Below are 20482 nucleotides of genomic sequence, written 5' to 3'. Positions count from 1 at the left end.
AGTAAACAGGAGACTAAAACAACCCTACAACTTTTACAAGCATGGGATTGAAATCACTCTCATTTATTTAGAACTAAAGTTATCATGCCCCAAAGCACCAACCAATCAAATTGCTTATATCTGCTTACCCTAAGCAAAAAATGCTCATCTTCAAACTCCTAATAAGCACCTACAAAAAGTTTGAACATTGTAGCTCAATTAGAAGGAAAGTTATTGTGTCACCCATTTTAATATTCCCTTGCTATCTTCAAAAGGCGGATGGCATTAACGACACAAACTAACACATAGGATATAATAAAGATACAAACTAAATATCAGCTATATAATGCAATTTATTACAATGTAAGAATATATATAGATAGAACTCAATGGCCATTGAAAACCGCAAGTATTCCACAAGCGCTATCGAGTGGAATGCGGCAGGTATACACACTCTTGAACCATTGAATAACCCAAGTGGTATTCAATAGTCATTGAGTTCTGTTTTTATTCCATAACTACATGTAAATCTCAAAATACACTGTACTATCCAGATTATCAAAAATAAATCATCACCAATAACGTTAAAATTCATCATAGGTCCCACCCTTTTTCTTTCTTTTTTACAAAATTGTGGTTGTTAGTGGTGACGTCATTACAGTTTGACGTAATTCTGAAAGTGATGTCTTTCTGGACAAAAGTTGTATGTGAACAAACCATTGAATTCAACCATAGGTTATTCAATGGCTGTATTCAATGATATTTGCTTGTATTCTTCAAAAATTTGCCATTTGATCAATGTTTGAAATAACAGTATTCTATTTACCACATATATCAGAAAGATATATTTTCCAAAGAATGACAATTTTAGTAACATCCAATTAAATAATTTTATCATGAAATATAACAAATTATTGAACATTCGGATCAGGAAAGTGTGTCTAGTTTTTCGGATAATATATAAAACCAAAGGACCCATGTACAAATTGTAAGTGCATGTTAAAGATCCCATGCCACGTAATTATAGAAGTAAAAATGCTAGTCTCAAAGTGACTTAAAATCTATGACAGAGAGAAAGAAATGGGGTTTAATGTCCACTCAACACAAACTAGGTCATTTCGGGACTAACACATGGTTCAATTTTATTTTAATAATTCGCTTGCGCGTATGGGTTTTTAAACAGTGGGAGGAAACCTGGAGGACCCGGAGAAAACCCATGAGTTTTGACAGGCGACCCTACTCCTCATCTCTGATAGTCATTTTAGGGGTTGAAGAATCACTACAATATTGTGAAACTTGATTCTTTAAAAGGAAATGAAATGAAATGGGGTTCAACATCCTACTGTTCTGCTCCTACGGGACTAAGGAACACAGAAATATGCCATATAATGAGGGAATTTTGTACATGCAGCTGCACTACGGCCTACTCTTATATCGAATTCCAGCTGCCAAGGGATCTTTTACATTCACGCCAATGTATACACAGGCCCTAGGTTTTTCATCTCATCCAACTAACTAGACAGCTGTCCTTGTCGGCCATCCGTTCTGCACCACTGACAAGGGGAATCTCTAAAAGGAATATCAGTTCATTTACAAAGACATCAATTGAAAATCTGCCAACATTTGCCATCCACTGCAGACGATGATATAGTTTACACAAGTCAAAGCTCAAATCTTTTTTCTTATTTAAATATTAAATAATCAATTTGGGTATATTTTAGCATGGATAAGCAGTAGAAAATTTGATACTTTCCAAAAGATACAAATGACGCACAGAGAAATGTAATGGCAGGTCTTTCTTTTGGCTTTAAAAATATTGCATGAATTATTTAGCCATTTATTAAAGATACATTATGGGAGATAAGATAAAGAGATGGCAGTTCTCGCTATAATAGTTAAAAACTAGATAGTGTAAAGGTAATTTGCTGAAAATTTCAGTCAAATTGATCCACTATGAGCCGAGAAAAAAGCGGTTGAAATTTTTGCATAGTCTCGGTCATCATTACTAAAATCATTAATATAAACAGCATAGTCTCGATTAACCACTTTTTCTGATTTAATTATCAACGGCCGTTAGTGGCATATAGGAATCTAATCCAGCCAGCATCGAAGGCTAGCCTTGACATCGAGAGTTTATTATGGTCTGGGTAAGTTAATTAATGTCTAATTGATAATTTAGATAACATTTCAGGCCTAAAGAAAGACTTGTAATAAGCAGATTTTGCTCTTGCATAATGTATGTTTAACATTAACAAGAATAGAATCAACTCTGTAGATCATTAGATGGCCTTGATTTAAATGGATTTGAACACCCACAAGATGTTGCTGAAATCAATATAATCTCTGACCATAAATCCAGCGATATTTGTTTAGAAAGTTACGAGTAGGGAAATTAATTCAAACGGTTTAAATTCTAGGGTTATCTGCGTCTGTTGACCACTAGTTACATTAAGACATCTTTCATCAGTAATCACCTCTTCCAAACAATTACATCTGGAAATATAGAAATTACCACAAAACATAAATCACAGAAAATAAGTGAATTGATATCAAGATTACTGGTAATTAACATCCTACTTATAACTAATACCATGTCTGACAGCAGCGCTACAGCTTACTCTTACTTCGAATTATAAGTGTCAGGGGTCCTTTTATGTGCACACCAATGTGAAAACTCCCATCCGAACGTCTAAACACTGTCCTTGTCAGGTCCTCAATCCTGCACCAAAGACGAGGGAAAACTGAACAGGAATATCCTTAGTAACTTTCTCTGGCGACACCAGGAGCAACTAAGGACCTTCTGTTTAGCACGCCAACATCTTACTCACTGATTCACAGTGGCTCCCTCACAGGGGAAAAAAGCTAAATAACTAACATAACTCCATGCACATACTGGACATGGTTTGTATTTATAAACGAATAACAATATTACTACTTTCATAAATTATGTACTTGGTTTTTGTTTTTCTTAAATTACCAATATTAACAGAACGGCTACTTTAACGATACCATCAAGACCCAAATTAGGAATTGTGACAATGCTGAGATGTATCCCTTCTTTCTATAAAGAGAGAGAAATGGGGTTTAACGTCCAATAGACTAAAACTAGATCATTTCAGGACTAACATAATTCACTTGCAAGGAGGGATCTTTAGTAAAGGGAGGAAACTGGAGGACCTGCAGCAAACCCCAGGGGTTGGACAAGGAATCGAAAGCCACACCACTTGACTCAATGACAGTCCTAATAATCCAAATAAATACCATACCTTTGTACTGTTATGTTCTTGAATACAGTTGATATTTCAGCTGTTGTTGATCCACCATAAGTTTCATATAATCTTAGCACTATTTTATTCCCACTATCTTCACTCTGTTAAATAAACATAGGTTGCCAGGCAATGAAACATACATCCATAGCATCTGAGTCATCCGTGGTATAAAGGGTGTTTCAATGGTATTTATAAAACAATAAAAACTGGTATCCATTCAGTAATTATCAGAAGTAATTATTTTCCAAAACATGTACTGGTAATCAGACGATAACTTTATCGGAAATTGGATCAAATCATATAAGCTTTTTTCATCTCATGATCATGAAATTTCGTATCAATCAATTTTGAGTCCATCAGATGATAACTTTAGCCTCTAGATCATTTGCAAAAAAATGAGGACGACAGACTGATGGTGGTGACAACAATCTACAATCACGTCTCATGATGATGATAACAGTCAACATTAATATTGGGATGGAGATGATGATTATGATCAACATTAAATGTTTCGTACATTATTACTAGCATAATATTACTAATATGATGATGATGATGATTTTTATTACATTATTACTAGCATAATATTACTAATATGATGACAATGATGATGATGATGATGATGATATATTACCAGTTTAACAGTATCGAGTATAACTTGTGTAGTATTGACTGTAAAGTAACTACTACTGGTAGTCAAACTGTTACCAGTTTTTATAATTAATGGTGAGTTTAGATTACAAGCTTGTTGTATAACTCCACTCTCTTGTAAACGTCCTGTAATATACAATAATAATAACCAATGGTGTGAGGTTGAATATCTTGTTTAAACAGCTGCCCCCCCCCCCCCCCCCCCACACCCAAACCACCCCAATATAAATTTAGGCAATCAGATTTTAAGGGCAGACGTATAAAGTGAAAAAATAATTAATATAATATTTTTGGGGGCAGAAATCACAACAGGCCCGTAACTGGGGGGGGGGGGGGAGGTAGGCCCTAAAATTAAGGGTTAGGGTTGGGTTAGGGTTAGGTTTCGCCCCCATTGTGAAAAAATTGTCGACCATGAAAACAAGATATATACATTGTTCGTCAATTTTACGGCAACCCAGAGAACACTTCCCGCCCCCCTCGTTGTTCTGAGCTAGTTACGACCCTGAAACACAATCAAACTAAAGTGCCCTAAAAAGTTTTTGCCTTCTAGACGACAAAATAAAGTGCCTGGAATTCCATTACTTTTCGGTCTGAAGCATTGTGCTGAAGACATTATTTGTGTCGTAAAATTTTTGGAAATATTTAAAATCCGTGTAATAAAAAGTGTGTGCAGCGCCGTTCAGAGTCTGATCAGCTATATTACGGAACCACTTTCCTAGTTGCTATATCCATGGGCAGAAATAGCCTCAAAACATTTTTGCAGCCGTCTAATTTTTATAAATTCACCCCACTCCACCCATTTTATTTCTGCCCCCTCTACCACCACATCTGGAATTCTGGTGGGGACAGAATCGGATTATGCGGTTTGTTTTGTTCTGATTATCCAGTGATATTCTGACTAAAGTATACTAACCTTGATGAGGCATGACAGCATACGTAAATTCATGGTCACCCATGTCAGCATCAGCATCTGGGGCTTTGGGTGATCGCAGTCTGTACAAAAATGAACACATAATGTTCAATATTAGTAATTTTCTCCCAATTGACTTCAGTGTTTAAACATATATTATGCAAGAGCTAAATCTGCCTTTCTTTAGGTCTGAAATGTTATCTAAATTATTAATTAGAAATTAATTAATTTATCCAGACCGTAATCAACTCTCCATGTGAAAGCTAGCCAGTGATGTTTATTGGATTAGGTTCCGATTTGCTGTTCAACTTCCATTCATAATTTAATCATGAAATGGATAATCAAGACTATATTTTTTATCCTACCGACTTCAGTAATGATGATCAAGGCTAGGTCGAAAATTCAATCGCTAAAATCTGGGTTGAGAGGATCAATTTGACTGAAATTTTCAGCAAATTCCCTTTACATTATCTAGTATTTAACTATAATAGTGAGAACTGCCAGCTCTTTATCTAATCTCCCATAATGTACCTTTAAATATAGCTCATAGCTTCAATCAGCATAAATAATAATAACCTGTGCGCTATCATATTCTAAAAAATAAAACTTACAATGACAGACGTAGAATTCCATCAATAGCTGAGTAGCCATATTTACAGTCATTTAATACAGCTAATCCTTGATTATAGTCTGATATATCAGCCCATTTATGTCCACAAACCTATAATAAAGACCATGATTATAGTCCTATATTATATCAGCACGCTTATGTCCACAAACTTATAATATACATCATTGTAATATTTTGGTTATTGCATCAATACTGTCATGTTTCTATGCATGTATCACACTGACTTTCAATTTTTTTCTGCCAAAATAGATGATAATATTTATATAAAAAGATGTTCATTTCTTTTTTCACCCCGCCAACTGGAATATTTTATCTGCCAAATGGTGTGATAAAAAAGACAACATGCAACAATTTTATTTCTCAGGTAGGCCTATTATAAAATAGTTACTGGTATATATATACTGAGCGCCATGGAAAACGCATCACTTAGTTTTTCGTATAACAAAATGATCCTGTAAACATATCTTATTTATTTTGCTTCTTATTGTGAACAATATTCAAATGGGAACACATCAATAACAACACATTTGTACACTTATGGATGTTTAATCTGTAATCAAGGGTACAAAGTCAGAGGGGTCAAAACCAAAAGTACGACACAGATGTCAGTAGCGCGTGTGTCCTCCACGGGCCATCACCACAGTAGACTACAGCATTAACGCGACCCCTGCAAATATGTAGGGCGGTCCGGTGATGAAATGTGAAGCCTCCCCACACCATCACACTTCCCCCACCCCATCGATTCGTTTTGAAGACACAGCAGTCTGCAAGACGTTCCCCAAGACGTCTCCACACACGTTGACGGCCATCAGCGTGATAAAGATGAAAGCGACTCTCATCACCGAAGAGCGCACTTTGCCAGTCTACTCTTCTCCATGTCTGGTGTCCTTGAGCCTATATCAAACGCCGCTGACGGTGATGATCCCTGAGGATAGCCCCAACATAAGGTCGTTGTGCACTGAGTCCTACTTCTCTTAGACGACGTCTTACGGTGTTGGCACTTACTGGTCCTTGTCTTCCGACGACTGCTGCACCTGTTCGAGTCGCTGGGCGGAATCTGTCACGCAATGAGTGACCCGGATGTAGCTGTCTTGAGTCTGAATTGTAACGCGTTGTGGACCAGGACGTTGACGGTCACGTGTTGATCCAGTAACTCGGAACACGTTCCACCAACCTTATAATAGTGGAATGATGACAATTGAAGTGTCTGGCAATAGCACGTGTAGACATTCCAGCCCGGGACATTCCAATGGCTTCATTCTGTTGATTTTCAGTAAGTCTCAGCATCTCTAGCTCGATTCCTTCACACGTCCAACAACAAATTACTACAGATTGACGTTTCACAGTTCATGTACTGCACATTAAGTTGAAAACATGCTTTTAAAGGGCTCACACACAATGCTGCACGTGAATATTGAGTTTTTCATGTGCATCTCGTGTAATTTTTTTTGTGCATACGGGTTGATATTTTTTGCGTTTGGGAGCATTGTGTGAAACAATAGTTCATAGTATTGCATAATATTATACATACACAAGCACCTAGTAATAAAATATTTGGGAAAAAAAAGGGATGCGTTTTCCATGGCACTAAGTATAAAATATATAACAACTTAAAAAATCCTTCTTTACATAATACATTAGCCCAGTTTTGAGATGATTCACTAAGATCAGATTGTTTTTTGGCGACTTTATAGTCTATTTGTTTAACGTTTTACTGTTCTGCTCCGATTGGGCTAATGAAGATGGGTATAAGCCATACAGTCTGCTATGAGGGAAATTTTGCCCGGGCAGCGGCACTATGGTCTAATCTTATACTGCCAAGGGATCTTTTATGTGCACACCAATGTATACACGGTACGTCATTTTTTTTATCCCATCCGGATGACAAGACAGCTGTTCTTGTGAGGCCCATTGTCCTGTATCACTGACAAGGGGAAACCACGTCGGAAAATCCCGATGAACTTTCTTAGCCAATGCTGGGATCAAACACACAACCTCCAGGCTACAAACTGAAATGAGAGCTCAGGATGGGCGATACAAAATAAAATTATTTAAACAACTTACTTCAAATCTAGCAGAATCCCAGGAAGTGTTATAATGGTTAGGTCTCTCTATAAAACCATACTGTATATCAAACGATACCTTGTTGCTATGGATACTTGTAGGAAATTCCACTTTCAGGAACTTTCTGTTCTCATGCCAAGAAACCTAATATTGGTATTGGAACAAATTAAAAACATTTTGAGAATCTGAATTCGCACAGAATAGTTCCTAGAGCTTATGTCTCTCAGTCTTTGAGTTTGTCCCGCTTTCCCACCCATAATAAACACAATTAAAGGAGCTAAATCGCTAACATTTGGGACCTATAAATTGACAAAAGTGGGATGCAACGCATTTAATACTGTAATATGAATGTATATAAACTGATTTACATTCAATGGTTTCCGCTTTTACTCCAATTTCAAATCAGTTATGTTCGGCGAAATAAGCCAGCAGTCTCAATCGAGTGCAAATTTCTAGCGTCTGGTTATTCCAGTCTACATACGCCGTTTGATTTGGTGCAATGTGTCTAGCCTCGTCCCTCGAGTCTCTTGTTACAACTGGGGCTAAAGCGCATTATGGTAAACGATTCGTGTACCAATGGTAAAATGTTTATTTTGTCTTACATATTGGATATCAAAAGCCCATCTTTTTCCGGTAAGATGAATGTTGATTTAATTTGACAAATAAATCGTGTTTTCAATGTTGAAGGTTTTGTTTGATATTGAGTTAGAGACTTAGCTACTTTAAATACACACCAAAAAACATAGAGTCAACAGAGCATTTGTGGCTATATAAAATTGTTTTAGACACCTTGTATCCTTCTAAAGAACACCAAAGTTGCCACTCCCAATCACTTCCAGCTTCACTAATGACCCAAGTTTTAAATGCTATATACAATTACCCAAGGTTTAAATGTTATATATAGCTTACCTGTGTTATAAATGTTAAATAGATCTTACCTGTGCTATAAATGTTATCAGGGGCAGATTGGGCCATCGGGCGATCGGGCAACCTCATAAAGGGCCGGTCGGACAAAATATTAAAAAGATAATTTTGTCCAATACGCCTTAAAAACCTTTTCTGCTGAACATTATATGGGGGGGGGGGGGGGGTATTGGACTGGTCATGGAGCGATGATGATCATGTTGTATGTGGTCGGTGGCTTTAACGGGCCACCACGCCATCACTTGAGTCTGGAATGGGCTGGTATAATAGACTTTCTGGGCCGGGTGTGCTGGGTGTGGGCCGGAATTCGGAATCCTGCAATGGGGATTCCGAATTTCATCAGAAAATTTAATGAAATATGCCACCAAATCGCATATTTGGGATTCATTTTGAAAAATTTCCCTAGGGGGAGAGCCCTCGGTCAGTAAATGAGGCCGCTCCTACACGGGAGCCTGAGTCGGTTTCAGACACCAATCTGCCCCTGAATGTTATATATAGCTTAGCTGTGTTATAAATGTTAATTAAAGCTTACCTGAGTTTTAAATGATACATACAGCTTACCTGAGTTTTAAATGATACATACAGCTTACCTGAGTTTTAAATGTTATATTAGCTTACCTGAGTTTTAAATGTTATATATGGTGATCCAGCATCTAAAGTTATCTCCTGTTTAATATGACTCACTTCAGATATTCTTAAGCAAACCTATATAATAAAGAAGTTATTACAGTCAAAGGGGCAATAACCCCAAGAAAAGAAATTTCAATGGTTTCCTTCTGGTGAATAACTGAAAAATCCCAGCAAATTCTTTTATTTAATTGTAAATCACTTATCCTTCACCCAAGTATTCACAGATCCTTACAAAAAGCAAATATATAGATATCTATAAAATTTTTAAATAGAGAGAGAGAGAGAGAGAGAAAGAGAGACAGAGAAAGATTTTTTGGTTCTTATGATCGGATATGACAATAAAAAGACAGGAGATATTGACGATATATATATACATAGAGAGAAGAAGGCGGAAGAGATGGGGTTTAACGTTCACTCGACACAAACCAAGTCATTTTGGGACTAACAGATGATTCAATTTTTTTTCAATAATTCGCTTGCAGGTAGGGGTGTTTATCAGTGGGAGGACACCGGAAGACCAGGAGAAAAACCCACGAGGTTGGACAGACGACCCTACTCCTTGTTACGTACAATCAGAGAATCGAAACCATGCCAGTTGACTCAATGACAGATCTTATGATACAACTCGAACGCACTAACCATTCGGCCATCCAATCCCCCCTTCTAAATAAAGCTCTAAATAAAACTTGTTTACCTGAATGGTGACACGTAGTGGTCCTTTATCTATAATAACAGCTTTCTGGGTTACATTGTCAACTAACTTCCTACCAAAACATAATTAAACATATTTATAAGACATACAAACTTTTTACAGATATTAATATACAAGTCTCAGATTCAACCATGAACTTCCAAGATCAAATAAAGTGTGGATTGTTCACAATGATTAAAGAAGGTCTGAATTAGATTTTTTAAACATAAGATATGTATATATTGCACAGGAAAATCAATACATTTTGGATGAGAGTATCATCATCGAAACTTTGCATGTTAATAAATCAGTAATTGTTATTCCATAAATAGTGTTAGTGTGTTACTGTTCAATTACTAAATGACACTTAAAGAAGATATTTTGGAATTTTGAATACCATTCACCATATCTTGATGTCCCACTGGGCATATTCCTGGTCAGACTTTTTGAAAATGGCTTAGGACATGTCCAGAGTAGCAACCCTGATTGTTAACCTTTTAGCCCCTCGACAACTCAAAACTGCTCAATTTGGACTCAACTAGATTGCTCCAAACTGCCTAAGTCACGGGAACAACTGTTCTTCCTCCCAAGAACTAGTAAACGGTCACTATAATTAGTGTTGTTTAATTTTATAAATACTATGAACTTACCTGGTTTCTAAATGGTAGTCCATAACATCCCAGGCGTCCCAGTATAATGGAATGTCATCATATATCAGTAGCTGATTGCCTGGATGATCAGCGTTTATTAAATTTCTGTCATGAAAAAATTTTATCATGTTAAGTGCAATAAAATAACAATAAGATCTCTCTGATTTACCTACAAAATAACAATTAGATCTCTCAAATTTACCTGGGTCTTTTACGTGCACGTCAAAATGTTTCTGTATACATTGATTGTTTTTTTAGTCCCATCCGAACAACTATACTTTCTCTCTTGCCAGGTCCTGCACCACTAACAAGGGAGATTATTGTAATTAAGAGAGAGAGAGAGAGAATAATTCACTTGCTCGTAGGGGTCTTTAGTAGTGGGAGGAAACTGGAGGACCCGGAGAAAACCCATGAGGTTGGACAGGCGACCCTACTCCTTGTCACATACAACCGGGGATTTGAAACCACTCCAGTTGACTCAATGACAGTCCTTATGATACAGCACGCACATGCTAACCATTCGGCTATCCACCCCCCATCCCACACCTTGTAATTAAGAACAACTGCTATTGTAATTAAGAACAACTGCTATTGTAATTAAGAACAACTGCTATTGTAATTAAGAACAACTGCTATTGTAATTAAGAACAACTGCTATTGTAATTAAGAACAACTGCTATTGTAATTAAGAACAACTGCTAATGTAATTAAGAACAACTGATATTGTAATTAAGAACAACTGATATTGTAATTAAGAACAATTGTAATTAAGAACAACTGCTATTGTAATTAAGAACAACTGCTATTGTAATTAAGAACAACTGCTATTGTAATTAAGAACAACTGTGTAACTTACACTTGAGGAGTTGTTGTATTATATAATGATATAATTCTACCATTATTATCTAAATCAGCTGACAATAAACCATTGGACAACTGTATAGCACTTTCCTAAAACGGAAAAAAAAAAAAAAAAATAGATTCATATATGGCACTTGCCTTCACTCCAGTGATCGAACATTATGTACATCAGATAAACAACTTTTAAAGCCCCAAACTGTTCAACCAGTCTATTATGGTCAGTGCTCTTTTAGTTTTCAAGCCCCTGTTTTATGGAATAATCTATCATTTACTTTAAGATGTTGCACATCTCTATATTCTTTTAAAAAATTACTTAAAACACATTTATTTAAACATTTTAACTGACTCTGTATACAACTGTTAACATGTTCATAATAACCTTATTGGGTTTTTTGGGGTTATTTTATTCATCCAGATTTTCCGACGTGGTTTTCCCATGTCAGTGGTGCAGGAAGGAGGGCCTGACAAGTACAGCTGTCTAGGCGTTTGGATGGGACGGAAAACCGACGTCCAGTGTAAACATTGACTTGCATGTTGGAATTTGATATAATAGTTGGCTGTAACGCTGCTGCCTGGGCAAAATTTCCCTCATACTACACTGTATGCTGTATGCCCGTCTTCATTAGCCCTGTTGGAGCAGAACATTAGGCAACAAAATAATAGGTAACATGCATGTCAATGTGTACACAGGACCTCAGTTTTTCATCCTACCAGAATGACTAGACATTGTTCCTTGCCAGGCCCTTTGCTCTACAACACTGACATGGGGAACCATACCATAAAATCCTAAAGAACTTGCTTTGCCTACACCAGGAATGAACCGGAGACCTCTTGATGGTTAGCAACCAGCGAGACAGAAGCGCATACCATCAAATGTCTTAAATAAATATTTAATGATGGGATTTAAAAACATAACTAACCGTTTGGTTAACAGTGACTGGAGCAGGAATATCAACCTGTTGTAACTCAGAAATTCCAAAACTAGGAACCTCACAATACACTGAAATATGAAACAGTAACACATTTATTCAAGATACATGCAAGAAAAATATCACCACATTATGGCATTATGGACTTATTGTTTGACCTGGGCAAATGGTATCCAAGGAGGTTGGTCAGTAGCAGACTTCAAGCAAACAGACAGTGTGGAACAAATATTAACCAAGGAGATTGGTCAGTAGCAGACTTACTAATCCTTCCATCAAAGACCCTATGGAACAAATGGTAACCTAGGAGATTGGCAAGTAGGAGACTTATATCAAAGACACTGTGGAACACGAGGTAATCTAGAAAATTGGTCAGTAGAAGACTTTAATCAAACAGTTTGTGGAACAAATCGTAACCTAGGAGATTCGTCAGTAGCAGACTTACATCTAAGACATTGTGTAACACGAGGTAATCTAGAAAATTGGTCAGTAGAAAACTTTAACCAAACCGAGTGTGGAACAAATGGTAACCTAGGAGATCCATTGGCCAGTAACAGACTTACTAACCCTTCCACAGTGTGGAACAAATGCTCAACAAAAAGTCAGAAGCAAAATGTCAAAGAGGATCAAACTGTGAGCTCTACTGTACACATAATTATTAATGAATTATCTCCCTTTACATAATATCATTTAAAGGGGAAGAACAGCATTTACCGGTACATCAACATTCAGTCAAATTCAGTCCCTCACCTAAATCATCTCCTTTATGATCAACTTGTTGGCTGGATTTATCTGTTTTAACTTTCTTCCTAGATGGGCTTATATCACCTTTAGTAAGGGAGATAACTTCTCTTCTATTCCAACCTAGAGTGTTCACAACAACAGAATTATCCCCCTTCTGTAAAACATATTCAAAAAACATATTCTTTTTTTTTAGCTAAAACTAAGAAATAAGTCACAATTAGGACACACCAAATGGATTTTCACCTCATCAGTATCTGGGAGTTGGATGGCCGAATGGTTAGCACGTGCACGCTGTATCATATGGTCTGTCATTGAGTCAACTGGCGGGGTTTCGATTTCCTGGTTGTACGTGACAGGGAGTAGGGTCGCCAGTTCAGCCTTCACCGGGTCCTCAGGTTTCCTTCCACTGCTAAAAACCCCTACGTGCAAGCGAATTATTGAAATTGAATCATGTGTTAGTCCCGAAATGACCTACTTTGTGTTGAGTTAATGCTAAACTTCCCTCTCTCCCTCTCTTCTCAGGATCTTGATAAATAATTAGCCACTTGAATCATGTGAAAGATTGCTTGGTTTAAAAATTCAAAACCTTGAAAATTTGCAACTAAAAGCTTTTAAGCAGCACAAGCAAGCAGCTATCTTTTGGTTTTTACATGACTCTTTTTCCCCGAAGAAATAAGAAGGAAAATTTTTTAATAGTTGTCTTCATTTTTTTTTTTTTTACATAACATGTAACATCTTACTTGAGTAATTGCTGTCAACGATTTATCTAGTAATTCATTTCCTGTTTTCTGTATATCTGGGGAAAAAAAATTATTATTTAAGGAGTCTTAAAGATTCCAGAATATTCTTAAAAATAGATCATCAATTATTAACCTATTTTAATCCTTCCAGATAGAGATATTAAAATAATTGGTTGTAGCCAAATAGAATTAAACAGGTATTGTATTTTTCTTTATTTTTTTGGGGTGGTAATCATAGGTTTTAAAATTCAATATGCTATACATTACATAACAGAAATATTTTTCATTGAAGCCTATTAAAAGATAATGGAAATTTATTGACTCTATATCTTGGTGCATGGCGGGTTCATTACCAGATGGTTTAGGAACCCTGCCTCGATATACAGTCCAAATAACTTTGAGTTTTGATGTAAATATTCCTATATTTGATTGTATTTGACTTTTTTCTATTAAGATTTGTGTACAGTGAATACCTTTTGGAATCCACGGTGTTGTATACAAAAGCTTATTGAACCCAAATATGAGATTCATGGTAAAAAAGAAATCTACAACTAACCTCTGTAATATTCATGGGCATCTGTATAGACCTAGAAAAAAAACCAAAGAGTTGCCAGGCAACAACAAATACACACACCAGCAGTTTGTCATAACTGAAATCACAGTAGAATTAACTGAATCTCAAAAAGTATGTTTATAAGGTTTCAATGACAGCGGAAATTACTAATGAAAACCGATCTGCAGAAAAAGTTTTTAAAGAAATATGGACGGACAGACAGTGGTGATGACAATACACTTCAACATAAAAAATTAAAACATTAAAAATAAAACTTGAATCCAGAGACGTTCTTCAAATTACAAAAGACGTCATCTTACGGTATGCCTTTAGTACCCAACAGTCATGGGGTTTGTACATCAGAAGCCATTAATCAATCATAGTGGGGTTTGTACATCTGAAACTATTATTCAACAATCATACGGTTTGTGCTTTAAAAGCCATTAATCAACTGTCCTGGGATGGGAATTTGTACAACTGAATCCATTAATTCAACTTCAAGGGGTGTGAAAATCTGAAGCTATTAATCAACCGTCACTGGGCTAGAAATTCATGCGAATCTCCAAATCTGATTCGCGCAAGGATTCTTGCAAGAGCTTACGTTGCAAATCTACAAGGATTCGCGTAAAATTTTTCTAAAAAAGAAAAACAAAAACAAAAAAAACTTGGAGAATTGTCTAGTCCGACTATTGAATGTCGGTCAGTGTTCGTAGTCAGCTGTATTTTCAGCCGACTGACATTTAATCTAGCCGATCTCAACATGTTTTGCGAATCGCACGTCTTCTACGCTCCGTCCGTGTGAATTCCAGGTACAGGTAGATATTAAAATAATAACTGGATTATACATTGATGGATTCACTGACCAGTTGTTAGGTCAATTTAAACCTTCATTGAATATAATCCTCTGGTAGAACACCGAATACACGGAAAGAGAAACAGTGGGTATTTTACCAACAGAATCTCAAATGCTGAATTCCAATGACGTGACATATCGGTTGGAATTGGGTCAATAAACCAGATCTAAATAGCGTTTATACACATGCTGACAGAGGCTTAATTTTAAACATATTATTGAAGCTATATCATAGTTGTACAGAATTTTGTTTTATAGCAATTTCAATTGTAGTTGTCACGTGATCATTGTGCCGTTTGTCTATCATCGAGGAATGAATAAAAACTTTTGCAGGTTACGTGACTAGTTACGCGATGGACAAAAGACTACAAATTGTGCTATGAAGAAATGCAATTGTGTGATATCAACTTATTTTGACTAAGGCATTTTCTGGATATTACTTTTGACACTATTTAAGTGTTTACCAAAAAATCCATATCATTGTTCTATTTTTAACATTCTTCTTGTATTTTGATGTTTTAGATTAACACAATAAACACAATCTTGTTTTTTAGACAGTATTATTAATTAAGATTTTGAGGATTCGCGCAGATGCCATTTATGAGAATCCTCTTAGATTCTCACAACCAGCGGCTGCCAGGCAGGATACGCCCACATTTTCGAGAGATGAATAGAGAACAAGCTAAAAAGAAAGTGATTTTTCCTACAATCAAGGACCATAATTCAGGAAATAACAATTCGATATGCGCAAATATCGAAAGGAACCAAGATCTTTGGGTTATAAACTTACATTTCAAGTTTCATCAAAATAGGATTAAAATTGTGACCTCTATAGGATCTACAACTTTGATATACCATATATTTACGCTATTTGAGAACAAAGGGCGACCATTTTGTCTGTCAGTTTTGGGCTGAGTTTCACGAAATTCGAACTCAGTCATCCTTAGGGTGTAACGGTGATATAATAATACTGTTTTTTAAATCGGATAAAAATTATGATCTCTATAGGGTTCACAAGCTAAAAACCAGATTTTTCGTACAATCAGGGGCCATAATTCAGGAATATCGAAAGGAACCAAGATCTTTGGGTTATAAGCATACATTTCAAGTTTAAACTAAATCGGATAAAAATTGGGACCTCTACAGTGTTCACAAGCTAAAAGCGTGATTTTTCGTACAATCAGGGGCCATAATCCATGAAGTTACAGTCCGATACATGCCAATATCGAAAGGAACCGAGATCTTAGGGTGATAAACCTATATTTCAAGTTTCATTGAAATCGGATAAAAATTATGACCGGTACGGACGGACGGACAGGGGCGATGACAATATACGTCCATATGAAAATGTGGGCGTATAAAAAATGACGCATTTCTAGCCCTGCCATCATGAGGTTTGCACATCAGAAGCTATCAATCTACCATCATAAGTTTTTTAAATCAGAAGGTATTAATCAACCATTATGGGATTTGTACATCAGAAGGTATTAATGAACCATTATGGGATTTCTTCATCTGAAGCGTTTTATTAACCATCATGGGGTTTGTATATCAGAAAATATTAATCAACCATGGTGAGGTCTGTACATCAAAAGCTATTGATTAACTGGTCATGGGGCTTGTACATTAGAAGCTATTTTCAAGAAGTAAGGTTTAGATGATGAACTTACAATACCAATAGAAGATCCAGGTAAAACATCATGGAACTGGTTTAACAACAGAAGTTTCCACAGGCGATCTAAATCTCCTGATGGATATTTATAACGACTTCCACTGGTTCCTGATAATACTGTTGCTATGGTTGCCAGAAATTCCACATCACGAAGCAATAATTCACCTTTACGATTCTGCTTCTTCACCTGTTAATGAAGATAAATCTAAACAAATATTGTGGAACAGATGTTCTTAAATTTAGTGTGTCAGAGGGTTCCGTTTCACAAAACACACAAAACAGTAATAGTAAACTGTTGCTGTTTAATACACATACGAGGGGTGATTGATAAGTAGTGAGTCTAACACAGAAAGAAACAAAAAATTGAAATCAAATGCATTGATTTTTCAACATAGTCCCCCTTCAATGTAATACACTTCTGTCATTGGTGTTGCAGAGCCTTTATTCCAGTTCTGTAGAAGTCTTTGTCTTGGGTGTGTAGAAAATCATCCACAGCGCCAATGACATCATCGTCAGACGGGAAATGCCTACCGGAAAGACATTTCTTCAGAGCAGGAAACAGATAGAAGTCTGAGGGAGCTAAATCAAGAGAGTAGGGTGGATGCTGAAGAAGTTGAAAACCAGTCATGGATTGCTGACATGGCAACAGCTGATTTGTGCACTGGCGCATTGTCCTGGTGGAAAATCACACCTTTGGTCAGCTTTCCTGGTCTTTTGGTCTTAATTTCTTGCCTCAACTGCCTTATAAGTGCTGCATAGTATCTACCGTTAATTGTTTGACCCTTTTGGAGGTAATTCACCATGAGAACACCCCCAGAATACTGAGGCCATCACCTTTCCTGCCGAGGAAACAGTCTTTGCCTGCTTTGGGTCACATGTTTCCACTGTTTTGACTGCTCTTTTGTTTCTGGCTGAAAGTGGTGAACCCAAGTTTCATCCATAGTAACAATTTGTTTTAGGAAGTGGTCAGGATCGGTTTCAAATAAGGCTAGATTCTCTTCTGACATGATGTGTCTTGGACGCTTTTGATCAGGCGTCAAAAGCTTTGGCACCCATCGTGCTGAAACCTTTGTCATTTCCAAAGTTTCAGTGATAATAAAATGAACTCTCTTCTGGCTAATACCAACTACCCCAGCTATGAATCGTTCAGTAACTCGCCGGTAATTCATTATCAGATCATGGGTTTTTTGTACCATTTCAGGTGATGACAGTTTTTGTTCGACCAGGGCGTGTTTCGTCTTCAATGCTGTTTCGGCCACGCTTGAATTCAGCTGACCACCTTTTAATTGTATCATATGAAGGAGCATCATCTCCTAATGTCTCAACCATATCATCATGTATGGCTTTCGGTGTTATGGCTTTTTATGCAGATACTTAATCACAGCTCTGATAACAACAGAACCTACTTGATTGTTATGACCTGTCACAACCAAACAGTTTAACAGAATGTGATGAAAGTTTGTGACAGAGCCTGAGGAACATAATAGTGCACGTGCAAAACGTGGTATCATTGTGTTGCACGGTTTTCCAATCAAGGCTCACTACTTATCAATCACCCCTCGTATGCTTTGTAAAATGAGACCCCAGTCATTAACAGACTTTATTTTTTTTAAGTTTTCCTGTTTCCTTCTGACTTGTATGTAAAAACAACCACTGGAATATAGTCAGTTGTACATTAAAAACAGTTTATTTTTTATGCAAAAATATTACTCCAGTCTTCGTTGTATATGTATGAATCATTATGTAAATATATACCTCAGCATGTGTTGTATATTCAAATATATACCACATATGTTGTATATTCAAATATTTACCTCAGCATGTGTTGTATATTCAAATATTTACCACATCATATGTTGTATATGTGAATATTTACCTCATCATGTGTTGTATATGTGAATATTTACCACATCATATGTTGTATATGTGAATATTTACCTCATCATGTGTTGTATATGTGAATATTTACTTCATCATGTGTTGTATATGTGAATATTTAACTCATCATGTGTCGTATATGTGAATATTTTCCACATCATGTGTTGTAAATGTAAATACATACCTCAGAATATGTTGTATATGTAAATATTTACCTCATCAAGTGTTGTATAAGTAAAAATATGCTGTATATGTAAATATATACCTTAGGATGTATTGTATATGAAAATACATACCTCAGCTTCTGTTGTATATGTAAATATTTACCTCAGCATGTGTTGTATATGTACCATTATGCATTTCCAGATAGAGTTCTCCAGACCACGTACATAGATTTTTCTCTTCTTTACTTTCAATATTAGAGAAAAATTCATCTGGTGAACTCATCTTTACCCTAAAAATAATGTAGGACATGTCCACCAAATTAAATTCATTTTTCAGATCAATGTTTCATTTGTTTTTTATTTAAACTATTATGTAATGGAAATATTCCAAATAACATTTTTTTCCAGGGAATATTTGAAAACATTTTGGGGGTTTGTGATTCTACCAAACTTTTGGGAAAATTTTGTGGCTGCAGTTTTTATACCAAATGTCAAAAATATCCAAGACAGAAATATTAAAATTTCTTACTTGGGTAATCCATCAACATTCTCCATTCTTTCCAATTTATTAACCATTTCTTCCCTGAAATAAAAAAAAAACAATTTAAATGTAAAGCAAGAGAGAGAGAGAGAGAGAGAGAGAGAGAGAGAGAGAGAGAGAGAGAGAGAGAGAAGAGAAGAGAGAGAGAGAAGAAAGAGACAGAGAGATAGAGAGAGAAGAGAGAGAGAAGAGAGAGAGAAGAGAGAGAGAGAGAGAGAGAGAACACAGAGAGAGAGAGAGAAGAAAGAGAGAGAGAAGAGAGAGAGATAGAGAGAGAGAGAGAAGAGAGAGAGAGAGTAATGGGGTTTAAGTGCACAAACTTGAAACTAGGTCATTTCCGGACTAAATTTTATTTCAATAATTGCCTTGCACATAGGGGCCTTTAGCAATGGGAGAAAACCCACGAAGTTGGACAGGCGACCCTATTCCATGTCACGTACAACTGGGGAATGGAAACCACACCAGTTGACTCATGGTAGACCTTATGATGCAGCGCACACACGCTAACCACTCGGCCATCCAACCCCCCAAACCCTCGTCGCTGAAATAAACCCTTCAAATAACTTGTATTTTATATAACTGTGTCATGTGTTATTCTCATCCAGTTACTAAATGCTGCTTAAACAATTTAAAAGCATTATATTTTACTGTTAAAAAGAAGTGAGATTCTTAAATTCTAGAATCAAATTTGTTTTATTTCATTAAACTTACGTTGGTCCATTGCCGCCATCACCGTAACCGTATAGATAAACACTGCGACCAGAACGGCCTTTATCACGGAAATTCTTCAACGTATATAACAACTAAATAAAAACATGAACACTGAATCAATACTAACAGAATACAAAAATAGAACAATGCAAATCGAACAATACAAATATATAAATATCACATAAATACAGAAACAACTTGCAGACTACCATATTTCTAAAACAAGCATATATGGGGGTGGGAGAGAGAGAGAGAGAGAGAGAGAGAGAGAGTTTAATGTCCACGCCAAACAAACTATGTCATTTTGGGACTAACATCTGGTTCCATTTTGTTTCAATAATTTGCTTTACCAATTGGTGGAAACCAGAGAACCTGGAGAAAACCAACGATGATGGAGAGGCGACCCTATTTGTCATGTACAACCCGGGAATCAAAACCAC

At 36.4% G+C, this 20482-nt stretch overlaps 1 protein-coding gene across 1 annotated transcript; it reads right to left on the bottom strand.

Annotated features, from left to right (window-relative positions):
* Positions 1-316: 316 nt before the first annotated feature.
* On the bottom strand, positions 317-18539 carry LOC126812483 (alpha-mannosidase 2C1). The gene is made up of 16 exons (XM_056098393.1): positions 18504-18539; positions 16747-16935; positions 14227-14257; positions 13671-13726; positions 12937-13084; positions 12181-12260; positions 11256-11350; positions 10400-10504; positions 9753-9822; positions 9047-9133; positions 7505-7648; positions 5421-5530; positions 4813-4892; positions 3883-4025; positions 3246-3349; positions 317-2472 (listed from the first exon to the last, which is right to left on the bottom strand). Exons 1-16 carry the CDS (start codon positions 18537-18539, stop codon positions 2349-2351), a joined length of 1602 nt encoding a protein of 533 aa, XP_055954368.1. The 3' UTR covers positions 317-2348.
* Positions 18540-20482: the final 1943 nt, after the last annotated feature.

Source organism: Patella vulgata, chromosome 2 (genome assembly GCF_932274485.2).
Source record: "Patella vulgata chromosome 2, xgPatVulg1.2, whole genome shotgun sequence".
NCBI classification, from domain to species: Eukaryota; Metazoa; Mollusca; class Gastropoda; family Patellidae; genus Patella; species Patella vulgata.
The sequence above is the reverse complement of the archived record's forward strand: the minus strand, read 5'-3'. Positions and strand labels throughout refer to the sequence as shown.

Excerpts from the sequence above, each read along its gene's own strand:
- LOC126812483 (XM_056098393.1), bottom strand. The coding sequence starts at position 18,539 with ATGTGGTATATATTTGAATATACAACACATGCTGAG. Across the intron at positions 16,936-18,503 it reads AATATACAACACATGCTGAG|GTGAAGAAGCAGAATCGTAA; the intron begins GTATATATTTAC and ends CTTCATTAACAG. Across the intron at positions 13,727-14,226 it reads TGCCCATGAATATTACAGAG|ATATACAGAAAACAGGAAAT; the intron begins GTTAGTTGTAGA and ends TTTTTTCCCCAG.